At 30.5% G+C, this 25,707-nt stretch overlaps 1 protein-coding gene across 1 annotated transcript in view; it reads right to left on the bottom strand.

Annotated features, from left to right (window-relative positions):
• PCDH15 (protocadherin related 15) overlaps nt 1–25,707 on the bottom strand; it is a gene marked incomplete in the record, with an annotated part of 701,567 nt that overhangs the window by 284,640 nt on the left and 391,220 nt on the right. Inside the window, 1 exon segment of the mRNA XM_036222126.1 lies at nt 4,714–4,822. Coding sequence (XP_036078019.1) covers nt 4,714–4,822 — 109 coding nt within the window.

Raw genomic sequence — 25,707 nt, 5'->3', positions numbered from 1 at the left:
TGGGATTAAGGAAAAAAAAAACATTAATTTCTGTTTTTTTAATATTGCAATTTATATCCAATAAAATGTACAGATAACCTTCAATGTTTTTGAGCAATATACCCATGTAACTACCACCTCTATTGAAACAAATTTTGTATTTATTTCATCCAAAAATAATACAAAAAATGAGCTTAATAAAAATTAATATTCAGTTGACACCTGCTGCTCTTGGAATGTTTGCAGGGTCACAGGTGAAGAGTCTTAAAGGAGGTATGCAATTACACAGTGTGGAAAGGCTGATGTGCACACTCCCCTGTCTGTCTGCTTCAGCATATTGACTGGGTTTTGGTTTATAATTGGCCAGTTAAAGTGAGCTGTGTTTTGAAGTATTCATTTGTCCCTAAATAAATACTCATATAAATGATAAATAGCTGGGAACTATTTTTTCAAAGGGGCCTGAGATTAAAGATAACACCAATGGTTCATGCAAAAGTGAAAACCAAAAAAAGGGGCAGGACACTAACTTCCCACGCTCTTAGTACAAGGGCTTAATCAATCATATTTCTAGGTCAAATCATGCAGATTCACGGAGACCTGAAATAAGTCACAGTGACAATTTTTAAACAATTAATAAAGTTTTTTGGAATGTGGATTTATAGTCAATATAATAATAATCAGTGCTCTATGAAAATATTGGATATTAAAAACATAGCTAATAATAATAATAAAGCATGTATAATTTTTAAATATTAGAGGGCTTACTCAAACTTATTTTTAACTCATGGAATGAGGAATCATGAATAGTTATAACTTCAATCTAAAATGTAACTATCTTATGCCAGCATATACACAAGTTATGTGAAGTACTTCAGAAATGGTTACAGATTTTTTGTTTCCCATTGAGAAATAGTCTATTTTCCCTCTCCTTAAATCTGGGGTAGAGATGTGCTTGTTTCTATCAATAGATAGTAGTGTAAATGATGCTTTTCTAGTTCCAAGACCAGCATTAAGAAGACTGGCAACTTTTACTTTATCCTCTTTGAAGCCAAAAACCAGTGCTGTCAGGAAGACTACCGAATGAGGCTAGGTCAAACAGAGAGAAGGGGCAAGTGATCATGTTGGATGTCAATTCCTGGCTTGTTCCCAGCTGAGTGCAAACATTTGAGTAACCTCAGCTACACCATGTAGATAAAGAAGAACTGCTCAGTTGATCCCAATCAACACACAGAAACATGAAAAGTAATAAATTGTTGCTATTTTATGTCTTTGTTTTGAATAGTTTATTGTATTGCAGTAGAGCACTAAAACACTACTCACTGTCTTTACAGTTTCCCTATGTTTCTACAAATTTTGGGTTATTTTCATAGAGTCACTTGCCCTAAACTTTACTGTTTTTCCCACTGGCTGTGACATGTTAATGACTGAAGCAACAGAGCAAGCCAAGGGTAGGATAGGGACAATCTTTCCTACAATCCCTAGGCTCCTAAACTTTTGGGCTGTTACTTGAGAAAGAAATTAACTTCTACTGTATTTGATTTAAGTCACTATAATGTTTTGGAGGCTCTTTGTAAAACCATTTCAGTTTATAACTTTACTAATATATACCCTACTAATTTCATTACAATAGATAACATATTCATCTTTGAATTCAGTGTATGTTCACATTTTTAGGGAAATCTATTTTTGTGAGTTCTGGTTTTTGTGGCTTATTATTCCACACTATGTAACCCTTATGGGGAAAAGGACGAGGAGTTTAATGTGTTCAGAAATGAATAGTTTTTATAATGATTTTTAGAGGAAGCCATAAAAACATGAATAATATTGACACTCAGTAAATATGACCTGTAAATGGAAGAAACATCTTCCAACAATGTATGCCATAAAAATTAACTTCTCTCATGCCTAAAGGATTATGATGACGATAATAATAATAATAATGATAATAATAATAATAATAATCCACAATACTCTACCTTATTACCTAGTAACAAGTTTCTGATAAAACATAAAAATAATCCCCAAAACCAAAAGTGAAAAAAAGAAAATAATTTCCAACTTGGTGGAGTTTAAAATTGGAATCAGAATTCTAGAGAATAGAAAGGCATGAGAAAAAGCACCTAGTAGACTCTGTGCAAGGTTACTTAATGTGTGGGAGATCAGAACGTGGAAAAGGGCACAGTTATAAGCTGTGTGTGTGTCTGTGTGTGTGTGTGTAAGCACATACTTCTATTCTTACCAGACTTGTATGACTTAAAAAAACATGCTTTATTTTTCCTTCTAATATAATTAATGATATCAACTAACATCATTTAACCACTTATTTTCTTTCAGACACTATTACAAATTAACATCTATTAGATCACTCCTCAAAATCCTTTTATAGAAAGATTGATTTTGATGAATCCCATTTTAAAGAGGCACGATCTGAGACAGAGAAGTTAGTAACTTGCCTAGCATTAAATGGTTGGGAAGTGTTAAAGTCAGGATTGGAACATTGATAGCATAAATCCAGAAGCTATATTTTCAACCTCTACAATGCCTTGCCTTCTAGAAATGTAAATACTATCAAAGGATATCATTTTGTTTAACATAGTTGTGAAAGCAAAGTTAGTGTTAGAGGTTATATCTATTCTTGAGGACTATCCACCATCCTAAAGCTAGAGGTCGATGGAATATAACATCATTATTTAATGTTTTTGCTTGAATTCTTTCATTGGTTCCTCATTTCATTCAGAGTAAAAGACAGAGTAAATCAATAGTATACAAGCCTCTATTTCCTGGCACTCTGTTTTTTCTCACACCTTCTTTCCACTTTCCTCTCACTCACGCCTTTCCAATGCTACTAGGCTCCTCGATGTTTCTCAAACCCACAAGGCAAGCTCCAGCCTTTATCTCAACCTAGAAACTCTTCCCCCAGATATCAACATGGCTAACTCCTTTTAATTTTGTAAGACTTTGCTCAACCTCACCTTTTCAGTGAGGCATTTCCTGATCATCTTATTTAATACTGCAACTTATGTTGCAACATCTCTTCTGCATTTCCAATTTTACTCATCCAGCTCTATTTTTTCTATGGCACTCACCACTATCAATCTTTTGTAGTATATACATTTATTTGCTTATTATATTGCTTATCACCTGTCTCTGCTACCAGAAAACCAGCTCTACAAAGTGAGGAATCTATCTTGCTCCATACAGTAGTTGCTCATTTATTGAAAAAGTGCCATTTTAAAATATATATAATTTTTAAAAGTTGAATAAGTATAATTTTTAAAAGTGAAAGAAATTTACAAATACCAGTGAATACCAGAACACTCTGAGTAGCATGCCTCCCCATTTCAACTACTGGACTTTGTGTATATGCTGTATCATTTGTCTAGATCATTTCTCTCCTATTTTCTACCTGGAAATTCTAGCCTTTCTGCTAAAATAACATTCCCTAAGCAATTCTCAGAAATTCTAGCACTCTCTTCCCATGAGCCGACATGATGGGTGCTTCCTACTTTATTTACAGCATTTACGATTATGTGTTTTAATTCATCTTTTGATGTGTTCTAGCCATAAACTCTACCCCTCCTTAACCTAGAACATTTATCTCTTGTATTTGTATCTATAATGTCCAGCACAGTGATTGAAATACTGTCAAGCCTTCAGATAATAAAATTTTAAAAAGTGCCTATTTCCTTTTGTATATATGCCAGGCCCCTCTAGATTTAAAAGAGGCTTATGCTTAGGTTCAGAAGAACATTTAAAAATTTTTTAATAGTCTAATCTCAGCAAATGGTTTATGATATGTGTGTAGTTCTAGAGATCAAAGCCTTTAAACAGAATTACTTGAATTTTCTTTACAGACAACATTTCTAAGTAGGCTATAGCCTTATATTTTGAATCTGTCTAATGTCTGCAGGTTGATCTGTTGTTATATATGTATGCACATATACAGGCTGAAAGCATAAGAATAGGAAAGGATTAAGGGTAATGCTGAATTCCGTTGAATAGTTATTTTCAAGCACAGTTCAAAAGCAACTCCTTCATTAAGAGACGTATGGTCTGTCTCACACACATCTGTCCCTCTAGAGACTAAAACCTTGCAAAGCTACTACATTCATATTTTATGAAAAGCAATTTGAGGGGCAGGGGAAGCAATTTGAGTAGCATAATCAAATTCTCATCATTTTTGCTTTTGGTACAATTAGTGGTACATGCACAAGGATGGATTAAGACACCTCCTGTGAAATTTTTTAAGGAAAAATTAGCCAAGGGTATAATACATTATGTGCCCTTGGACTAATTATGATCTTTCTTTTTCTCCCATATGGCTCCAAATGCCCTCATTTAATTCAGTCATATATTTTCAAAATTATGTAATTGATCCACCAATGATAAAATACTATAGAGCAAACCGTGTAAGCTTTTCAATTGATTTTTCAAATTTTTTAAGGAATTTTTTATGAGGTGATATGGAGAATAATGATATGTAGATTAATTTCACTTTTTAAAAAAGTTGTTTTGCTTCTTCAATAAAAGTTTCTTCCTATTTATTGTTTTACTCATTCCACTGAAACTAATTCTGAGAAAGAATGAATTTTAGATCCATTTATATTTAAAAAATAACAATAATTTCCAAAAAGAAAATCTTCATTATTAAAAGGGTTTACTCTGATTTGAGGCAATTTTTATTTTATATGATTCTAGAGTGACAATGAGTGTAAAATGTTAGCAGATACAAACCAACAAGGATGGAATAGAGGATGCCCGGCCTATCTGATGGCGGCTGAATATTCCGGTCCTGATCAATGGCTTGAATTGGTGGGGAAACAATGATGGGGTTCAGTTCTTCCTGGAAAAAAATCAGAGTGTTTAGTTCAGCTTCATTACTAATTCCTCATGGAGAACTGAAATCCAGATATTACAGTTTGGATAGCTAGATAACAACTAAGCCAAAAGTTAAATTTAGGTTTATGTAATACCTTGGGCTAGTTATTTTAAATATGAAGAGGGAACAAGGTGTTCTCCAAGTCAAAATAAAAAGACATAGTAATTACATACACACACTTTATACCAGGAATTTTTCCTAAAAGGAAAGCGAGGAAGAAAGACATCAATAAATTAAGAATTTTCTCTAGATAATTTTATCAAAAGAAATATAAGGCTATCAGTATGCTTTTTATTTTTGGCTTTGAACATTTGTAAAAATATTTATATTCTTTTATTCCTAAATTGTGTTTTAAAGTTTCAAATACATTAACTATATTAAAATAAAAGCTTTAAAAATGGATGCTTTATTTCCCATCATTGCATATTTCATACAGTTAAAATTAATTATATATCATGCAAGTATGTACACATAATTATTTGCAAGAAGTTTCTGTTTAAAGTTTTAATACAGTTCTGTAAGTCAGTGTTTTCAAATTTGATGTCCAGTAAGTAGTATTCTGCTCTTCTATCAAGACTGGCAAACATTTTTCTACAAAGGACTGGAGAATAAACAAGTTTAGGCTTTGTCAGGCATGCAGTTTCTGTTGCAGCTACTCTACCCTGCCATTGTAATAGAAAAGCGATAAGTGGGCATGACTATGTTGCAATAAAACTTTATTTACAAAATTTTATTTACAAGGACATATGTTGTTAACCCTGGTTCTAGATTATAATGAATATGCTTAAAAAACAAATGTGAACTCTGCACAGGTAAGCTTGGGAAACATGCTCTAAAATAATATTTTAAAAAGCTAATCTACTGTACTGCAGATCTTTTCAGAGACTTAAGTGTGCTAATTTTGCATAATGCTTGGCTAAGAAGAGAATATTACTAGCACATTTTCTAGAACCACACATTGACATCTCCTTGAATTAATACCCTTAGAATACAGTTTGGGAAATATTGCTTCAAATCTTTGCAACCCTTAGTACAAATATAGAAGTGGTAATTCTAAAGGGAAATAAAGTCTATCTCAATATCTGACAATTTCATGTTCTAAGGAATTACTGCAATGTTCTTTTATATTACTTCTATCAAATAATAGAACCTTGAAACATATCATGCACATTTATATAAAATCAGTATTTTCTAATCTCAGCAAAAAATTTATAATGTCGGCATGCTAAAAAAAGAGTAATGATATTAAACCATCATTTATAATTTTACTTTATGTTATTAAGTTATATTATTATTAAGTTATACATATATAAAGTATAAGTGTTTGACTAAGTTATATCAAATCTTTATGTTATTAAGTTATATTATTATTAAGTTATACATATATAAAGTATAAATGTATGACTAAGTTATATCAAGTTGCTGAAATTGTAGTAATTAAGATAATCATTGGCCAATAACTTGGGGCCTACATGCATCTTAGAGGCTCTGTTGAGTTCATAATCTCTAATGGGCTCTCAGTGATCTAAACGCTATCAATATCTTCCTAAAAATAAAGAGCAATAGGTAGAGATAACTTACTAATATTCTACTCACTTCTTTAAATGTAGATTTGAGACCACAAAAATGTCAAATCAGTATCAAAATCACTCCATAAAATCTAGGTGACTATGGCTCTCACACAATACAACATTCTTCCTAAACTCTTCCCCCCACTACATGTTTTTGTCCCTCTTTCTCTTCATTTCATTCTCTCTATCCCACCTCTCTCTCTCCTTATTCGCTGCACCCCCATATATATACCTTCCCAATAGTCACTTGACTTCCTATGTAATACATTTATTTCTCTTTAAATTGAAAAAATCTGAGGCTCTTCAAAGTATATATGTTTGAATGTACGAGTTAAGGATTGATCATCTCGTCCTAGCCATTTCTCAAAAGAATCTGATTCCATCAGCCAAAGTCAGCTTACAGCTCAGCTACATTAGTCCTGGAATTAAGTCTGAAAGTGTGGCTCTACTCAGACATTGAGGGGGCATTACAAATCTCAGGATTTTCTGTTATCCCATCCTGTTTCCCATGGTCAGAGAAATACTCTAAGGGTTCCTAAACAGACTCTAGTTATCTAGAATTTTATTTTTTAATGAGCTCTTTTGTTAGAATGCTAAGTGCATCATACGTAGTGTATTCCTTCTAAGCACCTTCACTCTGCTTATCTCTGTAGCACTGCTAAGTAACAACACTTAAGTGGTATTAGTTTTGGTAATTAGCCAGGTAGTTAAAAATCCTATTCCTATACTGTCTAAAGTTATTGGAATGAACAATGGATCCTTAATCATATTATTTAAAGTGAAATAAATAATAAAAACTAAAAATAACACAGCAAACAAAACCAAGAGGGAAGAAGTGTTAATTAACTTTCTCATCTTTCATATATCATATGGTGAAAATTGAAGAAATCAAAAAAAAAAGTGTGGAGTTTAGAATTATGTTGGTAATCATCAGAAAAATTAAAAATGGAAATAGCAAACTGTAAATATAGCAGGAGAATGGATCTGGAAGTTAGTGTAGGTGAGATGAAAGATATTTATTTAAAGCTATTTAATCCTGTTTGACTATGTAGTTATCATATCCTGTACTAATTTTAACGTTATAAATAAATAAATTACACTAGTGAGAATAAAATAAAATGTGGTCTTGGTAAAGGCTTCAACATGTTTCTGGAAAATTGGGCAGTATGGTTGTCTTCAATAACTTATTAGGACTAAACATTTTTCTTAGAATATTAGCAACTAATATTAATAAAGTGTTTTTATGCTACCATTTATAAGTTTTCAGAAAAACTAGGTGAAAAGAATGAATTCTCAGATATGATTTCTAAGATTACCTTTCAAATAGATTGCACTCTTTGTATCTTGAGACTTTTTCAACACTGCTAATATTATTGTACTATGTAATGACATTTTAGTCAATCACCGACCACATATAAGACATAAGATTATAGTGGAGCTGAAAATTCCTATCAGCTGTTGTCATAGTGCAAAGTATTACTGTTTTGTGCCTTCTCAGTCTATTAACAATAATGCTACAGGCTAGAAATGCCTCAGGGGGCACTTACCTGGATGCACTGAGCTTCCCACAGTACTTAGCCCCTTTCAAAACCAGTGTTACCACTGAATTGACCTTTGGGCTTTTTTACCATTGCAAGATGCCCCAGCAACAATCATTAGGAAACTGAATTAAGAAAGAGTTTATTACCTACAAGTCACGGAACATACAATGTATGCCAAGAAGCATGCAACAAGGCCACAGGTAGAGAAGAAGAGCACACAGGTACAGGAGTATGGGGTTCTGCTTTTATTGAGTGCAAGGGGAGGAAGGGCTAGAGTTTTTCAGGCTCACTATTGATAAATTTGAAGGTACACTGTCTTAAAATCATTTTAGCCAATTCTTATATCTTAAAAAGTTTTCATTTTAAACATAGTAATTAATATCTTCATTTGCCAAACGAATCAATGGGGCAGTAAATCTTAAAAATAAAAACTCATATTTGACATTTAGTAGATTTGATTAGTTAAGCCCCCAGCCTTGGTTGAGATATGGAAAAAAGAAGCACTATTTAAATTCTAAATGTACAACTTAGCATTTGAGTGATATCTTCTTATGAGTAATGTACACATAATATTATACCAACCCGCTAAAGTATTTAAAAATTAAATGAAGTCATGATAGCAATCTCCAAGAGTTGTCTGTAGAAAGCCTTTCCCTGTTATAGTGGGAAACCCAAAAAAGAATATATTCAGGGAGAACTGTGGAAAAGTAAATTGAGCTCATAGAACCACAGGTGTGTGGAATAAAAGCCAAACCTGGATATTATCTTCAATTATTATAATTCTTAAATGTCTACCTTTCTATTTATATATTAGACTCATCATTGCTTAGACTTGTGATCCATATTTTAATCAAATAATCTTACAGTAGTTATGTTAAAAAAGTAAAAACTTCACCACCAACTACTAATATATTCTAGCACTGATAATTAAGTGATTGGAAATTTTAGCAAACTACATAATATATATCTCCTCAATATATTTTTTAAAAACTTATTTTCCAATTTATATTTTAAATTTATCATACACTTTCTTTAACAAAAGAATAAGATTTAGACTATAGAAAGAAAATTTGGTAGACATTGTTATTCTTATTTCATATTATATTGCAAATGTGCTATATTGTAGAAGCTTTTTAAAATATTTAGCCAAATCGTTGTTTGTTTCTATATGCTAACTGACACAGAAAAGAAGAGCAAATCAAACATATTCATATACACTCTTAACAAGACACATATATACTTACTTACACATTCCCTTAAGAGGCCAAACACTGTTTATTTTTTCTTTGACTAGTTTTTTTTTTCAAGTGGCAGAAACAGCAGAGTGTTTGAAAAAAGTGTCAGATATTTTGAAATGTTCTCTTCCTTGTTTACATCGTCTCTACAGAGAATATCGCGCTTATCCATATCGAAATTTATCAAACACTCTTATTAGATGTATGTTTGAGTTTCCTTGCCTATAACTTTCTTGAGAGAAGGGATAAGTTCTTTTTACTTTTGGATTTGTAGCGTCAGAAACCAAAGTGGAACATGAGCGAACAAGAACTGTTGAATAATTTTAAATGTTGTAAACTCAACTTCTCAGTTCTTGATTATTTAGAGTATTCTTGAACCCATAAACTCTAATCTTGCTCTCTGGGTTCCTATAGGCCAGTCAAATACACACACTGATATTATATGAGTATTCTTTTATAACTCAGATCTTTCTGTTACAAAGTTACTGAATACAACTAGAGGGGAAAATAATGTGGCCATGAGATTGGGTGAAAATATATAGAGAGAGGCTCAAAAGTGCTTCACTGAGCTGATCTTCTGAGTAGTAATAATAAACAGTCTGATAAACATTTCAGTATACTGGGTGGTGAACTCCTGTATCCTATGATAAAACATGCCAAATTTATGAATAAGTAGCAATACAACTTTTCAATAAACTATTTAATCCTCAGAGCTTGAATCCTAATTTTCAAAGTAAGGTTAATAATATCTACATTACATAATTAGTGAGAGATTCATAAAATAATATATAAACAAATAAAATAGTAAGTGACATGTTTGATATATGAAAATTATTAGTACTATCATAATTAATTTATTGTTTTAATTGTGTAGTATTGATACTAAAATTAACTCCAAGTTATAAGCAGAGCATTTCAAGGTGAAATCTTATTTGAGACCAAGTCTTGCACATTTTCCTGAACACATGACATGACCATGAATTTTAAAGGTATTAGTGAGAATTGCATAACTGAGCAAATGTTTACGATCATGAAGGGGGGCTATCATTACTTTTTAATTATAAACAAAAGATTCAGATGTTAAAGTTACAAATCAAATCATTTGATGATTATAATTAGACATCATTTTAAGATATTGTATTAGGGATTTGAATATTCACTTAAAATGAACATTTCATTTTACTTTATTAAAGGAAGCTTTAGCAAAATTATTTTCTATAGATTCAAACATAGCACAGTTTTACAACCAATTTGTAAACTCATTTCCTGATATTTTGATTTAGAAATTTTGTGTTAACTCTTTTATTTATTAGTATTCAGATAAGTTATAGAAATTATTAAGCACTTGTGAGCAAAAAACTCTACCAATTGTTCAAGCAATATATAAATTGGATGAGTTCTGAAACTGTGAAGATCACAGTTACAGAGATGGAGACTCAAAGTACATGTCTTCAAGTTAATTTAGAAACATTTTTCATAAAGATATTAATAAATATTGAGAGCTCTGATAGAAAATGCACATCTTCAAGTATTATGAATGAATTATTCAAAATAACAAGAATCAGAGAATTCAAGGCAAATTTCAATCCATGCATCAAATGTGAGATTGATAGAGATAATGAATATGCTTCTATTTGGAAGAGACTGGATAAAGATTTTTAAAAAATGATAGATGATAGATGATGGATGACAGACAGATAGATGATAGATAGATAGATAGATAGATAGATAGATAGATAGATAGATAGATAGATAGATAGATAGATAGATATAGATAGATGATAGAATCTAGGGATATTTTGAGGAGCATCATTAAAGTGCCTTAAATATAGTGTAGTTTATTTTTCATTTAGTTGGCAATGGAAAACATCTATAGATAGATAGTAAAAATATTATTGTATTTCTGATGAAGAAAAGTCATTCTAGAGTAATCTTGTAATTATAGAGTAATGCAAAGGAAAATATTTAAGGTCCAACAACCCAGAGATAACCACTATTAATATTTTTAGATATTTTCTATCACTATTTACCTATACATTATATATCTACCTATTTACATATGTTATATTGCACCACTTTGCATATATAAATTTTGTTGAGTTTTACCTCACGTTATATCAAAACCACTGTTCTAAGCTAATAAATATGCTTTAAAAATACAATATGCAATATTGTGCAACTTCCACTAATGTTATAAATTAGCCTCTATAATTGTACATTTAAGTTGCTTATATTGTTTTTAATATATGTATATTTTATATGTATATTATACATAAATATATACACACACGTATATTTATATATACATACATACATACATCACAGATTAGATTCCTGGATGTGGAATTTCTGGGTAAAGGAATGAGGACATGTTGAACTCTTTTGTGCTAATAGACAGAGGCTTTCCAGAAAGATTGTAATGATTTTTACTTCCTCAGTACTATGTGAGTTTATAATACACATAGTTGTCAATATTGAGGATGACATATGTCTAGAATATTGTTAAGTAAGTATAAAGTTTAATTTTGCATTTCTTTGGTTGGTAGCATAATTTATTTGATATAGTTATCTGTGTTTCTTCTGTTCATTTACTTTGACTATTTTCTTTCTACTCTTTACATTTCATAATTTTATTTCCATGGCACATGCACATAGCACAGAAATTAATACTTTGTCACTGGTCTTACAAATATTTTCAGTTTGTTGTTTGCCTTTTAATGTTATTTGTTTTTGACAACTAGGAGCTTGTCATTTTTATATACTCAAATATATACCATTTTTCCTTTTCGATATATGCTTAGACTTTCACAATCTGAAAATTATATAAATGTTGAATTATATTTGCTTTCAGGTATTATGTTTATAACATTTAAAATTTACTGCCTCAGTCTATCAAGAAATTTCAGTAGTAAAGACCTAATATTCTTCAAACTATTACTGAAACTTTAATTTTTTAATAGAAATAAAACTATTTTTAAAAATTCTCTTTGCTTTCCCTCTTCTTAAATGTACATAATATGCATAAAATTTAATCTCCTTTAAAAATCGAATGATCCTATATTACTATCATATTCTATTATACTGTTTTTAAAATCTTACTTTTTCCATGTAACAATTATTTAAAAGAGAGATTCAAACTTCCTCTTATGATGACCTATTGTTTAGAATTGTGTATGTTGGGATGTGTGTGTGTGTGTGTGTGTGTGTTTGTGTGAAAACTAGATATTGGAAAGATGTAAAGTGGCTTAAAATAAGGCATTAGGCTCTGTATATCCTTGATTAATAGAAAACTCACTACAGAATTGGTGGAGCTATGAATAACATAATGACAGACATGAAAATACCATCTGATTGCATTGTTTTCTTTTTTAAAATTTATTTATTTTCATTAGTTTCAAGCATATAGTACATTGGTTAGACATCTATATAGTTCATGAAATGATCCCCCCAATTGCTCCCTCCGTCCTCTGGCCCTCCACCTACCCAACATATTAATGCTAACTACTTTCTGTATGCTGTGACCCATGCCTGTAACCATCTATCAACTACTAATTTGTACTCTTAACTCTTCACTCCATTCTCCCAGTTCCCCAAGACTCCTACCCTCTGATCGTCATCAAGTTGTTCACTATATTTGTAAGTCTGTTTTTGATTAGTTTGTTCTTTTTTTCCCCTTAGATTCCACATACATGTGAAATCTTATGGTATTTATTTTTGTCTGACTTATTTCACTCATCATAAGAACTTCTAGGTCTATCTATGTCATTAAAAATGGTAGGATTTTATTCTTTTAAATGGCTGAGTGATATTCCATTGTATATATGAACCATAATTTCTTCTACCCCCAATCCTCAAAATGCATACACACACACCCAACAAAACTTCTGTCCTAGTTAATAAAATTTGAGACTAGAGAATCACATATTTTTATATATTTTCTTTAAAAATTATTTTAGATTCCTACATTCAGTTATAGATATAGATAGATAAAGACAGAGCTATATATATATAATATGTAGATTAAAGTTTTACTGGTTTATATTTAGGTTATATTTTTTATTTGTTTTAATGCTCACAGCTAAATATTAATATCATGATTCAATTAATTTAAAGTTCCTTGTTTTTACTCAACAGTCAATTGACATATCATTGAGTATTTTTTTCAGTGAAATGTGAATCTTTGCATATATGAAAATGTTATGGCTTCATAATTGAATGAAAATTTGACTGAATTTTAAGTTTTCTATTCACAAACTTTTCTTCTAATTATAAACTTTCCTTCATCGTCTGCTAGCTTTGATTTCTATGCAATAGAAATTTGAGTTCTATCTAATATTGGGTTCATATTTTTTCTTTAACTGCCTGATAGAAATTTGTTTTTATCTTGAAATAAACACAGGATAATTTTAAAGTATCAGTTTCTTTACCTTAACTGCGTTTCATGCTTTGAACACTTTCAATATGCAAACATAAGTGCTTTATAAAATCCTAGTTAATTTTTTTCTTTCTACTGTATCATTATCACACTTGCTCACTTTACCTGATTAGTTATCAAAGTAAATGATGTTTTTATTTGGTCATCTGATCTTTATTTCCTCCTTTGTGAATTCCACTATGACCTAGAAGAATTCTCAAACGTGCAAGGGAGAACTATAATACGGTAAGAGTATTTTGTTGTTGTTGTTAACCAGGAAGATACGGACCGAATCTTGCCTTTAAGTTAGCTAGATTCAGTGAGTTTCACCTTTCACTGATCCATAAAATAGAGTGTTATTATCTGGTTTACTAAGAGGTTTGGTAATTAACTGAAGAAATGCTTGTAAATACCTATTGAAATCCTCCTAGCAAGTTCTAAATAAGCATCAGTTATTATTAGTAATCAACAATATTGCATTCTTTGGCTCTATATTTTCTGCCTTTATTTAATTTCATGAATTTAAGTTCAATTTTCTTCTTTATCAGTATCTTTATTTCACCTTCAATCTCATATTTAGTCTTCTTTATTGAGTTTTGCTCGATACTCAAACTTTTTAAGTATAAATAAACTTGTGGTTCTTTCTAATAAATCTTCATAAACATTTTTTTTCCCTTTTTACCCTGAATGTAAAATGTTCTCCTCAACTGTTGCAGAATCTTTGATAAGATTCAAATATGCCTGAACAGTACATTAGGTGTATGACTGATGCCTTTAGCACTATAAAGTTACCATATTTCTGTGGTGGTGACCCAAAAAATCTATCTTTATCCCTGCCTGTACTTTATTTTTTTTCACTCTCTTTCAAAACTGTGGCTATCTTACAAAAATCTTACTTAGATTACTTGTTTTCAGTGTTGATACAACTTTTTTTTTAATATCTTTTTATTTATTTATTTATTTTGTATCACAAGCATTTCAATAAGGCCATGCATGGATAAAGATAAAGCAGGTACCCAAAGACATCTGCAATTTCATGCCAGACCTTTATACTCTAGGTTTATGAGCAGAAAAATGACACGATAAAAGAGATGTTAGATAACTGTGTTTTCATCTGTGAATATGATTGACACTATAGAGAAAGCCTTCTCCTCTAACTTTTTAAGATAGAAGGATATTGTTCATTCCTCACTATTCTCATGACTAAATTCTTTAACTTGCATTCGACTATTTTGCTCAGAACTCTTACATTATTAGTTTATCACACTGTGTTACAGAACAGAGCTGTCCAAGGGAGAGATGCTGCTGCCAGAGCTAGAAAAACCAAGGTCTGAAACTGTGTTCCAAAATTTATTAGTTATATAAATGCTTAATCTTTCTGAAATTCAGCATTCTAAGTATATAATAGTAATATTAATTTATATCAAATTATATCAATTAATATCATATTCATTTAATCATAGAGTTTTTTCCACCTTAAAAAAATGTAATTTTTTGCCGTCCATTGCAGCAACTGTCCCAGGTTCACATTCAATATATATCAGTTGTTAAATGTCTAATTTTTCTCTTTATGTATACATTTTTTTCTGATCTAGAATATAAATACATTAAAGAGATGGACCATTACTATTTCTTTCATGGTTAGCACCTTATTTAATGTCTTACACACTGTAGATATTCAAATACTGTTTACTCAATAAGAAAACCAAGTTTTTTGCTATTGAATGACTTCTGAGAGTAAAAAAATTACAGTATGATAGAATTGACAAGAAAATCCAAAGAAAAAGATAAACCTTAAGGAAAAAAAATGACATGATAAATTTTACAAGGGGTTGGGTTTACTTTAAAAATAAATTTTAAATTCATAATTTAATGCTTGACAAATATTAAAGAATAAGCAATAGAAAAAATAGTAAAATTAATTCTATGTTTTATATTAATTTTCAGATATTGATTAGAACTTTATTATATATGAGAATATCAAAATGATGGCATTTTTCCTATATCTTTTTGGATATGTCTTATAATACCAGACTAATACAAAGTAGCCTTACTATCAGCATGTTCAAACGCTACTGCTAATAGTAATAACAACAACATCTCTTTCACTAAGCGCATTGTTAGGCACATTTCAGATGCTTAATGAACATTGAGAATTAGATAAATCTGTAACAGCAATGGATCATATCTTTTATCACTTACAGTTCTATGTAATGCATAATAGAGGCTATATAATAATTGCTACACAAAATACACTCTTGCTGTATGAAGTAATAACATTTTTATAGTGGCATTTACAAATTAGTTCTGAACTTTGCTATAAATATAAACTGTTATATAGCAGCATTTAATTCTGTATAGGTTCCCTTGTTTTCAAATTCTACTATTAACAATATTATTGTAATTTTGAAGATACAGTGGAAACTCAATTTAAATCAAAAATAATTTCATGATCAGATACTTCTAAGATGAATATGTTTGGTATAAAAAATTTATTATAAAGAGCAATAATTTATAACATGATGTAGATATGAGACATATATATTCCTTTCTACCAGTTACTGCTAAGTGGGGAGTTGTCAAGAACATCAATAAACTATTTTGTTAATTAAAAACAAAAATAATTCTTGTTTTTGTTATCATAAATCTGGACCAGAATAGAAAAAATCATTAGTGATTAGTATCTCAATTTTATACATGTAATTTAATCTTTAGGATGATTTATTAAAATAATTTTGTCCTCTTACTATATTTTTACTAAAATGTTTATATTTATATATTAAGTTATGCTAAAAATAATATAAATAACTTTCTTTGTCTGACTTCTTTAAAAACTTATTTTACTGCTTTTTAACCTAAATTTTAGATATCATATACTGTATTTCTAATTTAATTGAGCGTATAGACATTTAATATTAGCTAGAAAAAAAGGCATTTTCCAAATACATTTAATTCATTATATTGACATTCTTAAACATAGAATTCATGTGTGAATTAGCTTTAGAAAAAGTATACTAGCAGTAATTATACACACACTCCCATTTTTCTTTGTAGAAATATTCCTGACGTTAAACAATTGGGACTATAAGTTATTTTAGGTGAATGGTATCATCATGTATATCATATCCCAGGCATTAAAAAGACTAAACTTATCCTACTGAATGCTTATTTGGACATACAATACCTTACAATTTTTATCTGTTTCTTGCTAAAGTAGGATAAAGAAAAAAACACATGCTCTTGTTATCAACAGGACCTCCTGTCTCACCCTAAGTTTTTTCTGAATGACTTAAACAGAAAGGAGAATTTGTAAAGCTTATGCAAGCCTCCTATCGACAGAAAAATTATAAAACAACACTAAAATGAAAATGCACGGCAGGATACACTAGTACAATAAGGTTCTAATGATTTATAGACCTTGTATCACCTGAATTTTCTAAAAATATAAGGTGAGCAAAAATAAAGTTTCAGTTTTTGATAGGTAGGCTTGGTGGGATTGCAACTGCCTCACTGAACAGTATCAAACACCGCAGAAAGCGCATAGTAACAGCCTACAGCATGATTTCACATGTAGTTTTACTCATCTCACACAGCTAGCTTCTGAATCATATACAGAACAGAAATTTTCCCAAAACTAAACAATTAGCAACATTTAAATCCTCCACCATACTGCTTTCAGTATGATGACTCTGGAAAAGGTGACTCATTTTATAGAAGCACAAAATGAATCACTTGTTTTTAATGTTTGAAAGAAGGGTGACCCAGGCTTGTTTTCAGACCTCTATTTTGTCCTTGCAATAGAGGATACTACCTTAAACCACAACAAGAGAGCTGTTGATAACTCTAGATGCTGATGCCTGTGGGACACTGATACAGGTTTCATAATTTTTTTTTTTCAATTGGCATTCTTGATGTGTCCACTGAGTCTCTTGGGAGCATCTGCTTTTCAATTTTTCTCCAGAAGTTCAATATAATAGTTTTATTTTTTCTCTCTCTTGTTTGCAAGTTTGTCTTCCACCTAGGATGCATTTATTTCCCACTGTATAGACGATTTCAAAATGTGTGTACCATTACATTTGCATTAGAAGAATTTGTTTAAAAAAAAAAAAAAAGCAACAGCTCTTTGACCTGATCTCGGAAAGCAAATATAATTATAATACATGCAGATAGCTCTAAATAACTTGCATTTTGAAAAAACACCTCAGGAAAATTTTATACACAATAAAGATTTATGAAAACTACTTATATCTTTCTAACATTTCCTGACAATCTTTCCCACTTACCTTTACTTCTTTCTCCACACTCTTAAAATAGACAAAGACAATGGGCAATGTCTCACAGAAAGTAGCATGTGCATGTTACTTCTTTTATAATCTCACTGAACAGCTCTTTACATTTGAACTTACATTGACCAGCCAACTCTCATCACCTGGGACTTCCTTAGGTGTTTTTTTTTTATTCTTATTTTTAAAAACCATGACTGTACTCTTGTGATAAAATGTTTCCAAATATCAGAATTTGAATAATTGGGCAGTTTACTTTAAGAATCCTATTGCTAAGTTTATGCTCCAAATACTATTTGGAAGTAAACTATTTAAACTAGTAGAAAGATATCAGAACACATCCACAGACACACAACTTAACTGAAGGTATGTTATTTTTCAACCCAATTCCATTAACTGCTGAACAAGCACAACAAGAAGTAGGCTGGAAATTAAATATGGGGAAGAGAAGAGTTTCAAATAAAAACATAATTTGAAATATTTTGTAATGATCTAATAAAGAAAACAAGAAAATTAATAAGTAATTTTTTAAGTGACAAGGTATAGGATGGTCAGTTTTATAACATAGAAAATATTTGAGATAGGTTGTCCTAATCAATTAACCCACAGCTACTTATTGAAAGAAAGTAAAAAGATGGGAAGTAGAATAACATTTATTGATATTAGTCTTGTGCCTGGCTCTGTGTATTAAATTTTCACAATGCCATTGCTCTAAAACCTGTCAAAACCCTTGGGAGTGGTATATAGTTTGAATCAGAATCTGGCTTTAAACCCTGTGCTTTTTAAAACCTATTGACTTTCCAGCATTATGTAGGCAAGACCGTTTTTGGCCCTTATTTATACATGCCTGAACACACCTCCACTTCTGTGGCTTTCTTTCTATTATCTTTTTTTTTTAAGATATTGACCAAATTCAATAAATAATAATAAGAGTACTTTTTAAAAATATAGATCTACTAATGAGACAAATGGAATTTTTCTTGTGGGGAAGATAATATTTCACTTAATTGAGGTTCAAAGGTAGTGTTCTATGTCATCAAATAAATCACAAATGTTAGTTCATAAAAAATATTCCTTCCTGATGGGTCTAACAAAAACAGGCATCAGTCCCAACTTGGCCTATGGACCAGAGTTTGCCAACTCATGGCCCAAATTCTGAAGCCTATATTCTAAAGTTTTATATTCAAAGTGTTTCTAAAATTTGACAACTTACTACCTTTCCATCCATATTTCTCACTACTTTCATTTATATATTGCTCTAGCCAAACTAAAATATTTACCATTCACTGTAAACCATCTACACTCACCAAGTCTATTTCTTTGTTCATCTCCCAACATCAAAAGAGTTTGAAGATATGTTCAAATGGCACCTTCTTTTTGAGATTTTTCCTGCACCTCCAGTCAGAATTGATCCTTTTTCTTCCTCTCAATACTCACAGAATAGGTATTGCTTATTTCTAATCACTCATAGATATTTTATTTCTTATACTAGATCCCAAGATTCTTGAGCACAAGTACCATGTCTTGTTCATTTTTGTGTCTCCCTTGGTATACTAGCATGAACAAATATGCGACAGATAGTTGTAGATTCATGATTGCACATGGAGGGAGAATAATTCATATTAGAGGGCTCCTGGTGTTCATTTTTGAGTTGCTTCCCCATCCCTTGTTTAACTTCTGATCCATTTGTAAATAGCTCCCTGTATTAAATGCCTTCCATTTAATCACATGGCATGTGCTCTGGTTCTCTCACTGGACCCTGACAGATATAATTAATCTAAATAGTGCATATAAACCACGAGAACTTCTGCCATTCAATCATCCATCAAATTACAATAAAGGAGACCACTATGACTAAAAAGTTCCTGTAGTATTAAGTTAAATAGGAATTTTCCATAATTTTTTTATGTTTCTTATTAAAATATGTCAAACATTTCCATTTATAGGGTTTTGCATTAATTAGTTCTTTAGCTTTCCATTTCATAAGTCAGGTCTCAACCCAAAAGCTCCTTCCTCAGAGACATTTCCGTGACCACTCTCATCAAACTCCTTCATTTATTCACAGTCATATTATGCAATATGCTCTCTGTAATATATATCAGTGCCTGAAATTATCTTATTTATTGCAATTTTAATTTTTTGTCTCTCTAAACTAAAATGCCATTTCCCTGAAGGTATATGATCACAATCTCTACATATCTAGCTGCAAAAAATTGTCTGGCAATAAAAGTCTCTCTCATTCATTCTCCCTCTTATTCATATTCTCTCTCTTTCTCTCTCATTCTGATAGACATAGATATAATATGTATCTATTTATAACTAATGGACTGATTCTTTTTTGGGTGATAAAAGAAATTTCTGTGTCAAAAAGCTTAAAATATAAGACAAGATCAATTATTACATGCTGCTAATCAAAAACAGAGCTTTCTGTGTAGCACTAACTTTCTACTGAATTTGAAAAATGTGAGTACTACTTCACATTTCTGCAGAATTTTAAAGCCTATTGTATATTTTATTTCATTTGAGCCTCAAAGGAGCAGTGTGATGTAAAGAGAATTGTCCACTTTTTTTTTTTATAGAGGGTAAATGGCATCAAAAACATAAATCCAGCAGTGAGATAAGACTCCCTAATGAAGATAGAACTCTTTTATTCTTCAGAAATGTAGAACTACTCTTAATTTAGAAAAATAGGCCAAATGAAAATCTAAAAATAAAATAAAAATATGCTATTGTTACAACATGCATGATATTTGTTTTTAGCTTGCTGAAAGCATCATAGATCTATTTCCTAAAATAAGAGAATTTATAGATTTGTATGTATATGGGTCAAGGGTCTATGCATAGATTTTTGGTATATTCTAGTAAATAAATAGAGCTAGAGTGAGATGTCATTCAAATACATTTAGCCACTGATTTAAAATAAATTACATGACACTAGCATTTGCTTTCAAACATCATACTCGCCAAGCTGACATCACATGGAAGAAACCAATTTATGCATATTTGTATGTGTAGATAATCAATTAAAAAGTATTGAGGAACAGGTTCTATACACATAGTTTTGTGCATGAGGCCTGGCCTAGAACTGACCCGTTAGATGATAGCTGTTCAATATTAAAAGAACCTAGAGATAAAAATAATCTCAGATGTCTCACATGTAAAATATATTGGAAAATTTGTAAATTGCACAGTCTCTTGGTGGTTCTTTTCCTTTTTGAGACATCATTCTGTGCTCTGATTTTTACCCAATATCCCAGAGCCATTTCTGCCGGTGGTGAAAACTAAAAATGAGGTTTTTAGATACAACAAATCCCGTAAAGCCAAAGGGAAGCTGAAGGTCAAAGAGTGAATTAGATTGATGTTTTGCTCTTGTTTGAAAATAGAATTTACTTGTTTTGCTGACAAAATAGGAAAATATGGACAGCTAAGGAAGAAAAGACGTATTATTTTTGCTATAGAATGAAATTCACTAAGAAATTAGATATAAGGAAAAGTATAATGAATAATATTATAGTAATAAACCACTTAGAGAGACTATGAACCTAAACATTTACTATTTTTTCTACCAAAATTGATCAAGTGATAGTTTCAATTGAGGAAAAATCCTAACTAGCTTTAAATATAAATGAATGCTAAAGGACAAGCAGAATTACATCATAACACTGGTTAGAGCCAGAGCCAAATAAAAATTGAACTATGTCTGGAGTAATCTACTTTAAAAACAACCTTGTGTATAAAGTGAACAACATAGTCTCCTTAAATTTATTTTTAAACACTTGTTTCTCCACTTAATTTTTTTCTAATAAAATAATTTGATAAAAATAAAAAATAAAATGATAAACTATGACTAAACTCCCATTTAATTAAAAGGGAAAATATGTTTAGTTTTTTTTTTTAATGAATATCCATGATGTTTTCAATTGGGGCTGCACCAGTTTGCAGTCCCACAAATAGTGTACAAGTGTCCCCTTTCTCCACATTCTCACCAACACGTGGTTTGTTGACTTTTTGATAATAGCTCTTCTGACTGGTGTAAGGTGGATCTCATTGTTGTTTTGATTTGCATTTCTCTAACAATTAGGGATGTTGAGCATCTTTTCACTTGCCTGTTAGTCATCTGTATTTCTTCTTTGGAGAAACCTATTTTCATGCCCTTTGCCCATTTTTCAATCAGATTGTTTAATATTTTGTTATTGAGTTGTATGAGTTCCATGTTCACTGCAGCATTATGTACAATAGCCAACGAATAGAAGCAACCTAGATGTTCATTGATAGATGAATGGATAGAGAAAATGTGCTTACATGCAATGGAATATTATGCAGCAATGAAAAAAAACAATGAAATCTTGTCATTTGCAACAACATGAATAGATATAGAGAGTATTATGCTAATCGAAATAAGACAGGCAAATAAAGGCAAATACTGTATGATTTCACTTATATGTGGAATCTAAAAACAAGATAAACAAAACAAAACAAAATAAAACAGACTTATAGAAACAGAGATCAAAGGGTTACCAAAAGAGAGGGCATGGGATATGGGTGAAAAGGGGAAGAGAAATATAATCAATATTACTGTTATAAGTTTGCATGGTGACAGATGATAACTAGAATTAGTTTGATGATCATATTATAAGGTATAGAAATGTCGAATTACTATATTTGTACACCTGAAACTAATATAACCAATATAAGATTATATGCCTACTATACTTACATACTTAAATTTAAAAAAATTTCAATAACTCTAATATTCATATTTCTCCAAGTGTAATTTAGAAAATAATATTATAAAACCCTAATTTTAATGCTACAGCTTGCAGTATAAAAATCCTACATATAAAACATTAAAAAATCTCTTTATTTTCCATTTAGCATTTGTATTTCTTAATTCTACTTGAAATAAAAAATGTGTAGTCTCTAATATGAGCACATTAAAATTACACTTTTCTTTTTGCCAAGTATCCTATAAAATTTTCTTCTTCACTTTCAATCTCATAAAATATTTGCATTATAGAAAAGCTTTGTGAAAAATTATAGAACTGCATTTGATGAGACAATGACCTAGAATTTCATTTAAAGTAATTTTCACTGTAATGGAATTGCTGCAGGAGAACTAAAAGTTTCACTTTTAGAAAAATAACAAATTGCATGTCATTTAATAGGCCTTGACTAAATAGGGCACGGTGTTGGAAAGGAAATTACTTTCAATACTGTTCCTCCTGCCAATGTACTGAATTCTTCTACTTGCCCTGTCAGAAGAAGCCTAAGTTTTAGCCAGAGCTGCGTCATAAAGGCCCCGAATGGATTCCAAATCAAAATGCATCTTGTTTGTTGTGGCAGCATAGAGAGATAATAAGAAATTATCATGAATAGTTCAGGAGAGTCAAATCAAAGTTAAGGGTGAACTGGATGTAACCAATTCCAACTGTGCTAGATCAAGAAAGTAGAAATCAAACCGCACCAAATGTGATGGAACAAGAAGTAATAAGAGAGGAGATAGGAAGCAAATACAGGGAGAATAGCATGGTGTAACCTCTGAATAAAGTTCGGCGATTTCTAATTATAATTCTTACGGCTTTCCATTAATGCAGTGAGCCATTTAAATATGCCGAGTGAACAAGGACATTGCTATAGACTGATTCTTCTCTGACTGTCTCCTGAAACACAGAGGAAGCTGTAGGATATAGACTCAGTTTAGTCCTAGAAACTTAGAAACTCAGTCTCTATGTTCCATTCTTGCACCACTTTCAGAATCCTGGGCCAAGGGGCAATAACCACAAATAAGCCTTAGTCCTTTCCAGAAAAAAAGATTAAAGAAATAAAAGTGTTGAGTATTTTGTATAAAATGTAAATATTACTTGAACCTAGACTAAAATTTAAAAAAAAAAACACATTTTTCTAAGAATTATGAGGATTATTATAAGGATTATAATAGACTTTATGCGATAGTGTCAGGAACCTGGCTGTTAAATCCATGCCATTAGAAGCAAGGATAGTCACGAGAAAGACAGGAACCATGAACTTGAATCATTTTGAAGAATCATTACTTACATAATAATAGTAATGGTATTTGTAAGTAAAATAAAATCACAATAAGCTTTTTAAACAAATATTGAAGGATAAAATTATATTTTAAAACACAGTAAATCCTAGAATACCACATATAAGATTAACTTTACCTGTTAAAATATTATAGGTTTATCACCATTATGACTTATATACATGTTCATTTCTAGGAAAGGCAGCAGAAAGCCTAATGTTTTTAAAAATATTTAATTTGTATGCAGCTGAAGGTTACAGAAGTAAGGTCATTCTTATTAATTGTAGTAGCTATTTTTCATTTAATGGAATCTTTTGGGTATTCAGATATACTATCATAGCATTGGTAAAATTTGTCTCTTTATTTCTCAGTGTTTAAATTTGTTTTTCATTTCAAAAAAATTTCCAAATACATATGAACTTCTATAGCATTCTTAATATTATCTTAGTGATTTACAATGATGTCTTACTGATTTTAACAGTTATCCTTCATAAGATCTAAGCAGTTACTTAGTTTATGAGCATTTTTTCTATCTAAATATTGACAATTTTGTAACTCTTTGACTTTAGAGTTAAAAAAAATCTACAAAATATTTGAAAACTAGATAAAAATCATAAATAAATAAAAATTAAGAATAAAATATAGATTACTACATATAAAATCTGTGAAGTCTTATCCATAACCAAGGGATAAAAATAAATAATAAATAGCTATTAAAAAGATATAGAGAATCCAATTACTTAAAAATTCAAACATTTGTATGAAAATGTTATTACTTTAATCAATGAATAAATTACATATTAACTATCAAAATGAAGCTTAATATCTATAATAATATTAACATAAACTTAATAATGATAGTAATGCCCCTTTATATAGATAAGAGAAAGCAAATGACCTTTTAGAAAAATGACAAAATTATAGACAAATTACAGCTGAGTAAATTATGTGGCCTAGAAACACTTGAAAAAATGTTCAAATTCATTAGAACTTTGGGTATAAGGGATGTAAATACCTTTAAAAAGTATCAGATTCATAACTAAGAACCTGTAGGAATTTCCAACAAGTATTCCTTTTTAAAGCAAGATACTTAAAAATGTGTATATAATGAATCTATTCTTAAGAAACACACACATATAGATATTACACAATTTCTTATCTTAGTACTAAGAATTGAATGTTAAAGTTCATATCAGTCAGTGTTGGGGGAAGAGAAGAAGGTAGGAGGACAGAAAGCAAAAAGGAAAAACAAACACTAAAAAGGTACCATGAATAAAACAGTGGGTACAAGTATGTGGAAAATTATTTGACTGTATATGCGTAAATACACAAATGAAAAAATAACTATTGCTCCATGGTAGAATGTTGAAAATTTTTTATTTCCTTCCTCATAATTATAACATGTATAATTAATAATAACTAACAAGGAATAATATGGTATTGAGCTTTCACCCAGAGGAAGGATCCAAGTGTTTAAGTAGTTTTACTTAAGTTGAAGTTATTTATTAAACAAATCAAAGTGGTTTACTTATTCTCCTCTTCGCGGGTCTTAAGAATCAATATGCCAATGACAATAAAGCACATTGTGGCCTTTCCATGACCTTGGTCTCTATTTAACACCTTTGGGTAGAAGGGATACTGATGAAAAGATGAGTGTTCTATTACAGGCTAAAGAAAGGTATTTTGCATAGTCTGGGCCTTAGAAAGAGACTGAGATCTTTATATATTATTTATTATTGTGCTTAGTATGGTGTTCAACCTC

This window comes from Rousettus aegyptiacus, unplaced genomic scaffold (assembly GCF_014176215.1).
Source record: "Rousettus aegyptiacus isolate mRouAeg1 unplaced genomic scaffold, mRouAeg1.p scaffold_m13_p_6, whole genome shotgun sequence".
Lineage (NCBI taxonomy): Eukaryota > Metazoa > Chordata > Mammalia > Chiroptera > Pteropodidae > Rousettus > Rousettus aegyptiacus.
Note: the sequence above shows the minus strand (reverse complement) of the source record. Positions and strands in the feature narration are given on the sequence as shown.